Genomic DNA, 16732 nt, shown 5'->3' on the forward strand with positions numbered 1-16732 from the left:
GCTATTGCTGACTGGCTCCTGGCTTCAACACAAGGCTGATTACAGTGCCAGGAAATGTTCCTAGATTTTCAGTTCAGTAGTAGCTGAGTAGCATAATTATTTTAGGAGATTAACCTTCATACCGAGACAGATGGAGCTGATCCAGTCTACATGTCTACTATAGAGGACTAGCCAAGCACACGATAGCCACACCAGACTGCTACAGTCTCTTAGTAAATGTCATCTACTGATGGCCTTGCCTGATGGGGAATAAGACATTGTTCTGTCCCAGCATCACTTCAGACAAAAGTCTAAAACTTACCAGTAAGGAAAAAAAAATAACAGAGGGCTTCTTTATTCTTTTCTTTTCATGAATTACTCGGTGCTTGTTTCTTCTTTCCACAATGAAACACCTTTTATTTTCCATGATGTCTGGTTGAAAAGTTCCTTATCTGTTTGTTGGATTTTGAGGCTTGCTTTTTTTTTTAGTCTTTTGGTTGATTATTGGGTATCACAGTGAAGCTGTTGTCTATCATGGATATTCCTGGAATTTGAATCAGCTTTGCAGGTTTGAATTGCACATACATGGAGAGAAACAAGTGGTGCCTTAGCCAGCTAATTTTATTTTTATTTCACAGATAGTTGTTTCTGGCATTAGAAAGTTGATTTCCCTAATTGAGATAGAATTAGCAGAGTGTATGTTTCCCAGCAAACAAAACATGGGAAACTGGAACAAAACCTAGCTTTAGATCGCACTCATGAGGAATGCTCTTGTTCATTGATGTAGGATGTTGATATTCCCTGCTGATGGTACTGTAGAATATAGTTTTGCATTGTATTTATCTGTTCATCTTGACTTCAAGTAGTCCTGCCTGTGAAATTTCCAGAGTCTTACAGTGACTTTGTACACTGTTCTCACACTTGTCCACACTTGTATTCTGGGGTTCTGTGCTCCAGTAACTCTTGTATTTGAATATTTCTTGATACTGAAGCTGTTCCTAATTCTTACCTTGTAGTGTGTGTAGTGTAGGGCCTGACAACACAGAGAAGATGGTGTAAACTGGTGTAGGGTAAGAAGTTAAATCAGAACAGCTATTCCTCACTGAATGTCTTTGGTTTAACTTAATCCATTCATAATGTGAATGGAATACTCACTGCATGGCATAAAAGTGTCCACATGAAAAGATATTATGAAATAGCTACTCCACGCTGCGTCTCCATATGAACAATTTACTTATTTGTCTCTGCAGCACAGCTGACAACAAATGATCCTGAAGTGTCATGCTTTTTATGTTCTCATGATCCAATATTCATTCTTTACCGTTCTAATAGATCCATAGTTGGAGCCGGGAATATCTGAGGGTGCTAATTATACTGCAGCCATAAAAATTCTCTTTTACTCTTTTGACCACCTCTCTTTTTGAATCTTTTGATTCCCCATCAGTTTAATAAAGTTAATGCTTCTCTTTCTTTTCAGATCATTAAAAAGACTATTTGTTGACTGATTTTGTCTAGAAGATTAATAAACTCTGGTTGATTCTAGTCTTGATGGAAAAATGTCCCAAATTAATTCCTCAAGTGGCATTAAGATTGCACACTCTTGGCAGAAATTCACCTCTCAGATGTTTCATTTTTAATTTCCTTGCATATTTCCTTGCATGATCAGAACTGACTGAAGACCCAGTGATTTATATCAAGGGACATATGCTTTTGCTCACCTGCATTCAGTTGATAGGATAATTTTGTTTTAAGAATTTTTCTGTAGTGTACCACAGATTTCTCCTAGCTGTATAATTGGGAAACGTAAATCGTCACACTTGTGCTGATTTCAATTTAGTTTAAAATGAAGTCATGAACACTTCATAATATATTCCTGCAGTTTTTTCAGCTCAGCAACATGCAAGTCAAAACTGGAAATGTTAAAGATGCCAACAATAATTTGGTGGGCAACCCAAAACATAAGGAGGAGGATATTCTGTAAGAGATGACAGGAGGAAATATATACCGCTCATACAATCTTTAATGAATTTGTAGTTACTACTTAATCTCCTCACTGGTCCTCTTTTGAAGTTCTACTATGCTCATGTTCAATTAAATGCTTCTGTTATTTAAAATCTTTTCATATTCATGTTATTAAATAACTAATGATTTAAGGAAATTTCTCCTTTTACTGGAAAACATTGAATTTCGCTAAAATATTTCATACTTTAGTACTTTTAAGCTTGACAAAGTAAGAAAACAGTTTAACTTTTATGCCTTTTTTTGGAAGCATACTCAAGTTTTTGTTAAGTGAATTTTTAAAAGGAAACAAATCAAAGGCTGTAATTTAATATGGGCTATCTTTCATTTCTTACAATGAGTTCAGAAAACTAAAATCTTTTTTAGATTACACTGGCAGCCATGTGTGTGAAAACCTCTTGAATTGCTATTCTTTCACCAAATAGGCTATCACACTTTGAAAACTATCTTAATTAGCTCGGGTCAAGCATTCTTAATAATATTTTCTTAGCAGTTTACGTTAAAAAAGTTAAAACATTTCATTTCATTGCATTTCTCACCAGGCTTAACTGATACAGTTGTATTGCCATGTTTAAAACTAGCAATAGACACACTGTTTTTATATACATAGTGAGATATATAGTGAGAGAGTATCTCTTTTAGAATTTAAAATAAGTAATATTTTTCTTTGTGTAACTGAGTTTTGTTGTTTGCATTAGAATCTCGTCCTTTGTCACTTCCTGTGAAAGCCATGCTGAACTCATCCGAAAGCTGCAGAAGTCCTGAAGAAAGAATGAAGGAATTTATTGGAATAGTGTGGAATGCAGTTAAGCGCCTTACACTTCAGGTAAGATGAAAAGGAGGTGAAAAAAACCCTATGTCTTTCCAAACTTTATGATACTTTTTATGCATCCTAGTGCTTTTTATTAGGGGGTTTTTAAAGGAGCTCCCAAGTTTTATTGTGTTACTTCAGTAGTTTCAAAGTCTTAGAGAATGAAAAATAAAATATAGATTTTTGGTAAATTAAGCAAAGAATGCCTTTGTTTTAGAATATTAGTTTTCCAAATACTTTTTTTATCTAAGCAGGAAGATCCTTAAAGAAGTTATCCCCTCAAAAAATGCCTGTCACACTGTTCTGTGTTATAAATGTAGCTATATAGCTTTTTATCCATAGTTAGATTTGCAGAATACGTTCGTTTCTAAAAATATTTGAGGAGAACTTGCATGATAAATACTTTCTTGGGGTGTATTGTATGATACAATACGATGTTATATGGTGATGGCTCAGCTGCTTACTTGTCTACCTTTTCATAAAGGACAAGCAGATGACCACTTGAATTAAACCATTTCATCCTAGACTGCTCTAGATTATGATCACTGAAGTTTTCGTGTAGCAGTATATATGCATGCTGTACACAAAAAAGCCCATGTTAGACGTCCAGTATTAAAACTGCATGATCAAATACTAGAATTAGAACTCTGTTCTTCCACGTGTATATCACGTGCCTGCTTAGAAATTACCCTAATTTAGAAATATTATAATCTATGCCTTTGGAACAGTACATTCTATGAGATTGGTATTTTATGGTACACCAGCATATAGTGGCAAAACTGTTTTTGTGTTAAAACAAAATTTAAAAATTCATAAACAGAAAAACCCTTATTTCTGAAAGTAAACATTCCTTCTTCCAACCAGGAAATATATTTGTTTATATACAGACTCATTCCAGAATCTGTGTCTGTTTTACTCTTTGTTCGTGCAAAAAGTACTTTGGGTTCAAAATATTTTGAAAGTTTAAGTTTTGCATGAGCAAGAACTTCAGACTTGTGACTTGATTGCAGAACATACTGAAGTTGAGAAGATGCTTTCTATTAACTCTATTTAGTTTTCACCCAGCTCTTTCATCATTGTTTCATGAGTATTTTGCTTATTTTCCTTTCTTTTTTTAATGTTGTCACTACTGGAGATTAAAATGACTAGATAAGGGAAGTCAAGAGAGATAATTTGGAAGCTGTCTGAAGGAAGCAGTGTATTTTTGTTATGTGCCTGAGTGGTACATAGCACAATGAGACTCTCTATGTAAATGAGGCTTACAGTTTGAGTTATAATAAAAATAATATAATAATGAAGATGGTGAAGAGCTGGATCCTTTATAAGTGGTGAAAATTGAATCAGGACTAAGATATTCTGCTTGTACATTTTTGAATGTATGCTTTGTTATGTAAGCAACTAGCAAAGTGAATTTGGTTCAAAGAATGGTTAAGATAGTGACCAGCTAAAAATAAAGTTTGCCTGTTACTACATAGAAAAAAAAGGATTATATTCAAACTAATGTATTTTTTTGTGGAGATGAAAGCTGAAGGCTGGGATAAGCACTTTTTTTTTTTCAGAGAATGATCTGTAAATATATCTCTGCTCTGACATAACACACTCACGACTTAGAGCTAATACTGGCAGAGGATTTTTTTGTGTTAGATACTCTTTCTGGTGTTGGAGCCTCTAGATTTATTTACTTTTTACAGCATTTTTTGGTAAGGTATTCATGCTTTCAATTTTTGTCATTATGAATGTAAAATTGTATTTTTTGTTTTTCTCTATTGAAATTAAATGACTTTATGAATTCATACAACAGCTTACACACTTCTGATATGTTTCATCCTTATGCTTTGATCATACTTTGTGAAGTATATGCCAGTATCTTGCTGGAAGGACATTACACGTTGCCAGTGAAAAGTTTCAACAGACTCCAAGGAAACACCACAGGAAAAGTCCAAGGACGTGTTTCCAAACAAATATGCAGTAGTCCTTCTTAGTGAAATATGAAGGATTTATAAATATGTTTGCTGTTCTTTTTAGTATTGCTTGTAGTCTCTATGTCTAAATTATTTAAATATATTTTTCAAGACACTCAATACCAACCTCAATGATAAAGCTGAAATTCATGCAAAGCAGTATGTAGAGGATAAGATGATGAGAGTTATGACTCCATTTTCTCAATTCAAGTACAGTATAATATATTTATTTGATTAAATATAATATGCATTTTATTAAACACATAAATATATTTATATGTTAAATTAATACAGATTTTCTGTATTTTATTATCGTTTGCAATGGAAAAGGCAAATTTCTAGAGTATTTTGTCTGGTTAAATTTTGGAGCAGTTTTCATGTTCCTGGATCTTTTATTAACATGATTGTAGAACAGAGAAGTCTGTAGCTGTAATCAGATAGAACTTCATAACTTAAAATTATCAAAGGATTATTCTTTTAGTGGAATTTTGGGTAAGTAAATGTGTTTGGAACAAAAGTAACTGGAAAGTTTATTTTGGATCCAAAGCTGGTACTTGCTTAGCCCTAGCCCTGGCTTGCTCATGATAGAACATTGCATGAATAATTTGTGCGTTGGGGTTGTGGTAAGCTATTAGTATTTAAGTGAAAATACTTTCATACTTAACTATAAAAAGTTGGCTTTATTATTTAGTTGTTGTAGGATTTTATATGCAGCCTTGAAGTCTTTTTGGCAGTTACACCGTGTAGAAGGGTAATACTCGCTTTTCACGTGTTCTTCATACTAATAGTTGCTAAAACTGTGGAGCAGTATAAACACAATTATTCTTAATTGGTTGTTAATGCTGAATTCCAATGAGAATAATGAAGGATCTGTATTAAAAGCAAATGAATTAATGAGTAATGTTACAATGAATGCCAACTAAATAACAATGTAATTATTACATATAAACTTTAACCAGATATTCCACATGCCTTTAAATATCCCTGAATTGTTTGAAAAAGAGTCTTGTTTCCTGAAATTATTGAAAATAATATTTTCTTTAAAGCATATAACTTGTACAAAATTTTAGTCAAAGTGAAGCATTGATCGAAAGAACAGAAACATAAGGATGAGATTGACTAGAGTTCCTGTTCTTTGAACTGTGGTCTTTGTTCATGGGTCAGGAAGAGATTCTGTGACTTGTAACTTAGTAGTTACAGCTTTCAGCAGTTATGAGATAGGATCATTTAAGTTGGTTACTTACTACACGCTGAAGAAAAAACAAGGAAATTTTCTGTAACTAAATAAAAACTGTTTAAAATCAAGCTTTCTTAGAAAAGAATGGGAATAAGGTGTAGTGCTAAGACATTGTGTTTTAAGTGGTTAAAGAAAATGCAGCTGATCCTTGTTATACTCATTTGTATGTACAGGTAGCCTGCTCTTGTAGTTCTCTTACTCATGTGCTCTGCTTTTCATTTATATAATTTTTACTTCTTGTCTAACTTTAAAACATTAATTTTTTGCCTGCCTTTTTAAATTCTAACAAACGGTGCGTGACTGGCTCAACCACAGATGGTCTAATTGAGTAGAGCTAATTTGGATGTCAGAAGCTGAAGTGTCATCTTATAATAATGACCGCACCAGAACCCCTACATAAGATGTGTAGTGGTGCTTCTTTGCAGTTTTGGGAGTCATTGCAAGATTATATTTTGTGTCTGAAACTCCCAGAAAAACACATTAGCCTTTCTGACGAGGACATATGATTCTATGATTATTAATGTGGAGAAAGGCCACTTCCCAGGAGTGAGGACTTTATGTGAGTGTCACCTTGTGGGTCGTCTTCAATGCCTCTCATTGGTTTATATCTATAAAATGTGGGTTAGGGAAGGGAATCTCCTTATGGTATCACTGTCACGAAATGCTGTAAAGACTCTTGTACAACCTGTCCCTTTTCATTCCATTTGTGCAGGATAACTATGGCGTGTCACTTGTTTTATTTCACTCCCTCCCACTCACCCTCCTCATTAAGACGACCTAATTCTTCTGCAGTACATATTTCACTGTTCTGTCTACCAACATTTTCTTTTTATAAAATATGAATTAAAAATATGCCATTTATTCCAGTAACATAATACTTTCCTTTTTATACAACAGAGATCTTAAAGTCATTACGCTTTTTTAGACTTATATATTTGTAAAAGCTTAGAGCAATATGCTTTGCGTAACTTTTTAAAAGTAGAAGGGAAAATACTGCTTACTTCATTGGTTTATCATTAGTGTATGTTACTTCGCATGTATAGGCCTTGACATAATAGAAATGAAAATAGGAGGTGATTCTGTTTCAAGAATTTGTAATAATTCCTTCTCTTTAACACATGAATGTGTTCAGTATTGGCAAAAGAACACGTTGCTACCAAAACTGAAATAAGATCCTTGAAACAGAAAGGATGTTGCCATGGAAAAATGAAGTAACACTCAGTGCAGCTGCGAAGCATTAATGAATAGGATATTTTTTTAAAAGATCATTTGTGTTTGGTGTGGCTTGGAGGGTCCCAACCAGATGGTTTCCATGAACAGGATCTGACCTCCAGCTTGAGGACTTCTTACTGGCAGATTACTTCATTTTCTTTCCCTTGGATTGTCAGATCCTTACATTAATGCAAGATTTACTGCTGTAGGTTTATATTCAGTTGCATAAATCAGTCACATTTTACATTAAATTCACAATTTTAGACATGCAGTTTAACAGTTATTTAAAAAGTGTAAAAAGATTTATATCATGGCTTTAATATATGCTATTGATGTAGTTTAATTTTAAGATATTTGGATTACATATATTTTAAAGCACTTTCCGATTGGTGAAGCAATGTGTAGCACACATTCTCACTTTTGTCCAACATGTAATGCCATCATTTTAGGTTCTCTCTTCCATTCCTTCAATGGAACTTGTTATTAGACAGATCTCCAGATTCTGTCAGGTAAACGTACACAGATTCCATTGAAGTTGATAGTTGTGTGTAAGCAGAATCTGCCTGAGAACTTCAACAGATGCAATTTGATTTTAACCTTATTGGGCCCTTGTGCATCCAAGTTGGCAATTTCTTATGTAATTGCAATAATTGCATGATTTGTCCTAAAATGTGGAATTCTGCCATATGTCCATTGTGTTGGCCTTTGAAATCCTGCAATAATCATAGAATCATAGAATGATTTGGATTGGAAGGGATTTAAAGATCATCTAGTTCCAACCCCCCTGCCACGGCCAAGGACACCTTCCACCAGATCAGGTTGCTCAAAGCCTCATCCAACCTGGCCTTGAACACTTCCAGGGATGAGGCGTCCACAGCTTCTCTGGGCAACCTGTTCCAGTGCCTCACCACCCTCAATGTAAAAAATTTCTTCCTTAGATCTAATCGAAATCTGCTCTTTCAATTTAAAGCCATTGCCTCTTGTCCTGTCACTTCATGCCCTTGTCAAAAGTCCCTCTCCAGCTTTCCTGTAGGCCCTCTTTAGGTACTGGAAGGCTGCTAAAAGGTTTTCCCGGAGCCTTCTCTTCTCGAGGCTGAACAACCCAACTCTCTCAGCCTGTCTTCATAGGTAGAGGTGCTCTAACCCTTGGATCATTTTCGTGGCCCTCCTCTGGACTCGCTCCAACAGGTCCATAATGTTTTGTGAAATTCATTTATTCATATATAAAACTTTAAATGAAACACAAATGAGCAAACCATATCTGTAAGCAGATCTGTAATGTTATGTATAGAGGGCCTGATGCTATTGTGTAAACCTCACCAAAATTCATGGTCCAAATCCCATTCACTTGTTTGAAAATGAATAGCAATGTAATGCCTACGTAAACAGGAATTTCGCTCAGGCATTTAAAGGAGTGAAGCTGTTGTGATTCCACTTCAATATTCCTGATATGGCAAAGTAAAATAAAACAAAAATGATCTGAAGAACTTGTCTTCAGTATAAAGCTATACTGAACTGTAAATTAAGAGTAAAAACTCTACTGAGTATTGAGATCTCTTCTCAAGAATACTTTCTGAAGCATCTCCTTTAGATCCTGCTGCTGGTAATGTGATGAAGTATAGTATCTCTTCAAGTTGGTGGAATTTTTGAATTATTATTACCACATGGTTTGTATATCCAGTCAGCGTTTGATGTTAATCGTCATGGATATATATATGAAGAATGGATTATTTGTTATAAACTGTTTACTCAGCAAATGCACTGATAAAAAAAAAAAGTTATACTGATCATAAGTTCTTTTGTCATCTATTTATCATTATCTTGACCTGCAACCTATTACTAATAGACCAGAAAACGATCCAGTGTGTCACTGTAAAAATCTTTGCAAATTGGCACAATGACTAATTTACCAGTTTAAAAAAAAAAAAAAGAAATCCAAATCTATTACATCTGTAACAATACACTGTTGCTTTTCATCCAGTATAAATAAAGTACACTCTGCAACCTTGGATCAATAAACTACTTATCAAAGATGTAATTAACTTCATTTTACAACTCAAACAGTTCTAAAACTAGAAACAAACACAGACTTCATGTAACAATGTATTTATTTTTGCAAAATTCTACTTACATTTTTCTGCAGTGAATTCTTGTCAGTTTGTCTAAGCAAAAGGGCACAAAAATGCTGAAATAAAGATGAATATCTGTGTTCTTCTCACTAGGCTGGCAAAGTACTTATGGTGCTGAGGAATTCCAGCTCTATTGCAAATTACTATTTGGTCTTGAGGGACTATTAGCCATCAGGGTATGGAGTGCAAACCTTGGTTATCAGTTTTAAGCTACGGTGTCTTTAATGATGTCAAACTGAAAGACTCTGTTACGTAAGTTTGCAGCAAACAAATATTCTATCACAGCTACAAATAACATCTCGTTTCCAATGTTTTGTACACTAGACTTTTCCAATGAAATGAAGAAATGAATTGAATCACAGTTTGTACTTGCTTAACAAAGCATTCAAGTGTGCAGGCTCTTAGGGCTATTTCATATCCAGGTGCAGAATATTACTTTCAAGAGCCAAGGAAGACTTAACCGTCTGCAGCTTACACTGCCTCTGAGATAACAAGTAGTGATCAGTTCCATTCTTGTTTTGCGCTCACTCAGCCTTGCTGGAAGCTCGTAATTAGATGGCAGAGTGGTCAGAAATGTTTCAGGGTGACAGCATTGCTTGAAACTAAAGAACAAAAAAGTGCCATTTCATATGAAGCCATAAACACTACTTCTAATTTTCATTGAAAACAGGACAAAAGCTGTATAAACTTTGTGAACTTTATTCATTTCTCTTTCTCATTGTGTATGTATGCACCTATCCATTTTTTTTCAGTTTTTTAGTCAGTTTTTCACTAAAGCTTATATTTTTCCTGATGATTAACCTTTTTGTACATGCTCATTACTGCTCACTGCAAAGTAAAGACAGAATTTTCCCTGAAATAATTCTTTATAGAAAGTAACAGCATATAAAATGTTGGTTCTAGAGGCTTAGCTGTTGCTAACAAAAGCTAATGACCTGCAAAAAGAGGGTTTACTCAGCTTTATTATGAGAACATTTTCTGACTCAATTACACTTCTTGTAAAAAGCTGTTGAAATGTAGATAAATGTATGTTCAGTTTATATGGCAACACCTTTCAGATCAGATTTACAGACTAATACCACACTTTTTCTTCCTTCCCCTCCCATAATCATAATTTACAGGATTATATTATTTTTCAACATTTTATCTTATCCTTCCTCTTATTTCAACTAAATCTATGACTTTCCTCTTAATTCAATTAAAATCTAGGACTATTTTCAGTCAACTGCGATGGAAGAGTAACTTGAGATTTCATACCAAGATGAATACTCCACATTGGGGGAAAAAGTGGTAATTTACTTCTGAGAAATATTTCTTGGCTTTGTTTTTTCAGCTTGAAGTGCAGTCTTGTTGCGTATTCCTTCCGAATGATAGCCTGCCTTCCCCAAGTACTATTGTATCAGGTGACATTCCTGGGACTGTGCGAAGCTGGTACCATGGGCAGGCCAGTATGCCTGGGACACTTGTCGTCTGCTTGCCCCAGATAAAGATTATGAGTGCTGGACACAAACACATGGAACCATTGCAGGAAATCCCGTTCGTTGTGCTGAGACCCATCCTGGAAGAAGGTAGTGATAAACTCAAAAAAGCTTACTATTTATTTCCATTTTTAACTGTTATGAAAATGATATCAATTTTATTTTGAAAACATCTGATGTTGTTGCTGTTTTTTTTAGCAGTATGTTATGTATTATTGATGGCTAGAAATACTAATAACAAGGTTTGCCCCATGGAGATCCAAGTGAAACGCATCATGAAAAAAATGGTTCTGTGATATGTTTTGTATGTTTGATGAAGCAAAATGAATTCAGAAGTGCAATTTTTACCTTTATTGGTTTTGTCATCTGAGTTACTGTGTTGGTTTGACACAACAGGAGGGGGCAGTGAGTTGTGAATTCCAAGGCACAATGGAGGCTGGTTAGGAAAAACTTCTTACGCTACATTTTCTGGCAAAAAAAAAAAAATAAATATAAAGAGTCTTGGATCTAACATTCAGACTGAACATTAGGAAAAGATTCTTCACTGGGAGTGTGGCTGGTCACTGGAACAGGCTTCCCAGGGGAGTGGTCACGACACCAACCCTGTCAGTTCAAGAAGCATCTGGACAACGCTTTTAGTCATATGGTTGCTTCAGATAGTCCTTGATGATCCTTATGGACCCCTTCCAACTTGAGATATTCTATGATTCAATGTAAGATGAGGAAAGAAATCCGTGTATATAGCACACTATCAAAAGAAAAGAACGAGACTTTTTTGATCATCATGACAGGCAACAGTTGTGTTCTGTTTTGTGTCTATAGGGATTGTAGCAAGGTTTTTGTAGAGATTTGAAGAAAAAAATTAAGAAGGTTTGTACGAGTGTTTATGGGGGAATGCTCTTGTGCATAGGCTAGGGATGAGAAAAAAGTACAGAAGTTCTAATTTGAAAAGCTAGTATTTGATAGATGTTTGAGTTGTAGACCAATCTGAGGGGAGAATCAGCTTTTAACGTTCCGCAACTGATTGAGAAATGAAAGGAGGTGATAAGCTGTAAAGGACCTAGCAAGTGAAAACAAGCTGCTTATGTTCAATAAGATTTTTTTTTATAAAATAGAGTCCTTAGAAATGATCAAAGTAAATGGATGTGCAACAGTATTCTGAAGGAATACTGATGTAAAAATATTGTTCTACAAGTATTCATATGAAAAATTGTTTGCTGGAAATAGGTGAGGCAAGTATCCCTAATAGTCTTGAGTCTTGGGGTTTGTGTTTATTTTAATGGCATCCATGTGATCTAGCCTTATAATGAAGTTTAAAATTGCATGGAAATGCCAGTTGTTATGGTTTAACCCCAGCAGGCAGCTCAGCCCCACACAGCCACTCACTCACTCTCCCTTAGCAGAATGCAGAGAAAATTAGAAAAGTAACAGTGAGAAAACTCATATGTTGAGATAAAGACAGTTTAATAGTTAAAGCAGAAGCTGCACATGTAAGCAAAGCAAAATAAGGAATTAATTTGCTACTTCCTATCAGCCCGCAGGTGTTCAGCCATTTTCAGGAAAGCTCCATCACATGTAATGGTTACTTGGAAAGACAAATGCCGTCACTGTGAATGTCATTCCTTTTCCTCCTTCCCCCAGTCTTTATTGCAGAGCACGATGTCATATGGTACGGAATATCCCTTTGGTCAGTTGGGGTCAGCTGTCCCAGCTGTGTCCCCTCCCAGCTTCTTGTGCACCCTCAGCCTACTCGCTGGTGGGGCAGTGTGAGAAGCAGAAAAGGCCTTAACACTGTACAAGCAATAACTAAAAGATCCCCATGTTATCAATAGTTTCATCACAAATTCAAAACTTACCACCAGCTACTGTGAAGAAAATTAAGTCTATCCCAGCCCAAACCATTGGTGTACAGATAGTTCATTGTTGTGTTCTCGAACTATAGTATTTGGAAAGAATTGTTGCTGTTTTGTTTATTTGTTCTAAGATGAAGAGAGGGAAGTACAGCAGCTGTTCCCTTGCTTTTATTAAAGAATTTTCTGGGAAAATTATTCTGATTTCTGCATACTTATTGCTGAAAGGTAAATGATTATAAAGTATATACTATGAAAAACTAAGTCAAAAGCACATTCAAGAGCTACCCCTGCTCCTGCCATCTGAAATTTGTTTGGATTTATAGCAGTATTTTCCCTCTCCCTTTGTTCTGCCACTTATATTGGACCCTTCTCCTCCTTCCTCTATTTTACCTTAACTCACAGCAACAAAAATAAAGTTGTAGTTTGTGATAATGAAAATCATATTAGACATGCTACCAACTCAAAAAAAAAAAAAAGAAGAAGAAGAAAGAGAGAGAGAGAGAAAGGTATATGTTTTTTCCTAATAGCTTTCAGTAGGAATGATCTAATTTGCTAATCATAGTGACAGATAAAAGATAACTAAATCTAACCAAAGTCTTTTGTTTGTTTTAAACTGATGGTGTAATTTAAACCATTTATGAAAGTAAGAAGTCATTTGAATTTTGTCAAACCCAGATTTGAAGGAAAGATCCTAGTGAGAGAAAAGAATCCCTCTGGTTGGGATAAAGCCTATGGTAAGGAATTTATTTGTGTGTGGCTTTGTGCTCTGGGAATAATGCCAAACAGAAGTTCTCACAATCTTGATATTTTTGATTCTCTAATGGAGCTGTCGCCTTCTGCCATGCCAAAACTCCCCCTTAAACAGACTATTAAAATTTTTTTTCAAAGCTTTTAAGTCACCTTCTTTGTTTCTTCCCATGTAGAGGTAAATAATTTTTATGGACTTTTATTGGAGAAGTCTCTTAATTTACATTCTATTGACTTTGACCAAGACTTCAGGGACATACCATCATTCTTAAGACGTGTTACCATCTCTCTGAAATTATATTTATTCAGCCTTGGTTTTCCTGGAAACTGTTTTTTGAGTCATTCCTTCTTTTATAAAGAAGATATAAGTAAAAGGCCTGTTTAAAGGATGCATTGTTATTTTTTAAGAAAGCTGTGTGCTCAGTCATCTATTTTTCCTTATTACATGAAAAACTAAAAGAGGAAGAGAAGGGAGCATAGTCGTACTGTCATTTGGGGATATCGCTGCCTAGTTACAGAGGCTCATTGACCTCAAGATGTCAACATACTGTAAAAATAGCTTACACAATATCCCACAGTAAGATCTTTCCATTTGTTTTCAGAGTTCTGATACATTTCTTGTCTGAGGTAATTGTAGTTAGTAGGAAAACTTGAAAGAACATTTTAAGTACAGTACTTTGATTCAGAAACAACTTCAATCATACTAAGTAGCTTACCAACAGAAATGGATTTATCTATGTAAAGAATGAGATATGCTGTTGAACTTCTGTTGAATAACAAATACAACTAAGTTCATTAAAAGATATTAAATTGCATAATTTATTAATACATAAATAAATACTTAATTAAGTACATTAATTGTTATCTTTATAGTTCAAATCAATCAGGTGATAGATCCATGAGGTAGTATTTGCTGAGGATATTAAAAGAGAAACTAAGAATCATAGAGCATCTCAGGTAGGAAGAGACCTTGAATAATCATCTGGTCCAAACTTTAATGGCAAGGGGAGCCTGGATGAGATTATCCAGCACACTGTCCGGTTGCACCTTGAGAACCTCCACATCCCTAGGGAGGTTGTTCCAGTGAGTGATTGCTCTTACTGTAAAAAAATTTTCTTATATCAAGATGAAACTCCGTCCAGTGCAACTTGTACCTTGTCCCTTGTCTTCTCCATTTTGGCTCCTTGCGAACAGTGGGACCTCTGTCCTATTTGTAGCTGCCCTTTAAGTAAAATAGTTACAAAGAAAAAATTAAATAGTTAGAAACTTAATTTGAGCAGAACTGAAATGTTTAGAGAACTGCTTAGGGTGAGTCATGACTTTCTGGTATATGCTTATGTACATCCAACTTCAAATACTTGACAATTCGTCTATATACTCCCTAAGTCCCAACCTATAGTGATAGGAAAAAATGTGGTGAATTTACAGTGGGACAAAATATGTTATGATCAGGACTTCTGGACTGCTAAGTGGTCTTCCAAAAATTTCAAATGTTGTAAGAGGAAAATATATTGAATACATGAAGGGAACTAAAATTTTGCTTTGCATAAATCCTAAATTTTAGAGTAATAATGAGAACATTTTTGGCATCTATGAAATCTTCCTGTGTTTAGAAGTTTACTTTTTAATTCTTTTATTTTAGAATCTTTTCCTGGCTTCCACTCATATTTTTAAAATAGTTATTGTCTTTTGTAGTCTGTTGTCCTTGATTCAATCTTTTTTTTTTTTTTTTAAAAAAAATAATTCTTAGCTGGCACATGTAAAATGTTCCTTTTTGGGTTCATACCAATAACTTTTATGAATCCATCTTTGTAAAAATGTTTGGTTTGGTCAGATACAGTAAGATACAAATACTTGGGTAAGACACAGAATACATTTTAGAAACCAGTGTTCAAAATACCTTAAAATTGTTGTTGATATTGCTAGATATCATATTCACATTCTCATATGGATAGCAGTGTACTGACAATCATGTAAATCACTGTATTCCAAACATTTAAATCTGGGATGGCTTTTGTTTGTGAAATATAGCTTCACAAATTTTTGTAGTATAAGTTTGAACTCAATAAGTTGCCAACTGACTTGTAGGGAAATAGAAAATTAGCATTTATAATAATCATGTGTGAATTAATTGTAACTAAATTTATTAGGCATAAACTACTACAGTATAATAGAAGCATATCTATTTCAATCTGCCAAAAAGGCAGTTAAATTTTTACAGTAGAGCACCAGTATATTGGCATTCTTAGAAGTTGACATCTTGCATTAGATTTTAAAAAATGCCCAACTTCAATATAATAACTGAAAAATAATTTCTATAAATGAATGAATATTTGACATTCTAATAGTGTGTTGTTTGAGTTTATATTTAATGTCACTATCCGTAAAACATGGTAGTTATTGTGTTTAACTTATCTGTTACGGTTAATAACCTTATAAAATTAGTTCTCACGCTGTAGTGTCATTTTTCAGCATCTGAATAACAATGAAGTTCTGCATAAACAACTTATTAATGTTGTGTTCAACTGTTAGAGCTCTCTAGTAGCTGGGTTTAAGTTAGAAAAGCTTGTCTGTTTGTGCTTACATTTGAAGTCTGTGAAACTAAATTTCATCTGCTGAAAGTGAGCTCTGGACTTGGGCAGAGCCCTTTGGGCTTTCAGCTGGGTGCATCTAGGATTATGCAGCCATACAACTGCTTCCCTGTTGCATGACTGGGGAAAAGTACAGTAGTGACCTGACATGGCAATGATTGCAATATCTTTGTCTTTTAAACATTGCATGTCAGATGAGAATGTGAGTGCATTGGAAATGCACGTGAAGACTCTGCAGTGTGGGTACAGAAAGGGAAATGAAGACAGACCAAGATGCTTTTTGAAGATTCCAAAGGATATTTGTAGCAAGCCTGGGAATAGATCCTAGAACATATGCATGATAAAGCTTTCATGATCTTTCATACTGTTACTAACTTTAAATAAACAAAATTTCCCTTTTGTACAACTGTCAATGTTGTGTACGACTACCACTTCTGTAATTTGTTTTTCAAAATAAATAGAAGTGTCGTATAAAAGGGAGAGCAAAGATAAAACAATAGAAGTTAAGTACACTTATCAATACTGTATGTCATTCATATGGAAAGACTTATAATGAGCATTAATTCTAGCTAAGAAACAAAGTGCATCAAATAACTATCAGAGAAAATGCTTGCGTACAGCAAAAATTTGTAATTATATGTATTGGAAAAATAACTCAAACACTCTATAGGAAAAGAATCTTGCTAAACTATTGCAAATAGTAGATAAATGGTGA

The 16732-nt window shown here is 34.6% G+C and overlaps 1 protein-coding gene across 6 annotated transcripts in view; it reads left to right on the forward strand.

The window, feature by feature from the left end:
* Nucleotides 1-16732, forward strand: part of VPS13B (vacuolar protein sorting 13 homolog B) — a 500947-nt gene that overhangs the window by 241119 nt on the left and 243096 nt on the right. For all 6 annotated transcript variants that reach the window (XM_086608763.1, XM_086608762.1, XM_086608766.1 and 3 more), the window contains exons 22-23: nt 2697-2824; nt 10682-10916. In XM_086608763.1, the coding sequence (XP_086464889.1) occupies nt 2697-2824; nt 10682-10916 (363 nt within the window). The remainder of the gene's footprint in view (nt 1-2696; nt 2825-10681; nt 10917-16732) is intronic.

This window comes from Tauraco erythrolophus, chromosome 3 (genome assembly GCF_009769465.1).
Source record: "Tauraco erythrolophus isolate bTauEry1 chromosome 3, bTauEry1.pri, whole genome shotgun sequence".
Taxonomy (NCBI): Eukaryota; Metazoa; Chordata; class Aves; order Musophagiformes; family Musophagidae; genus Tauraco; species Tauraco erythrolophus.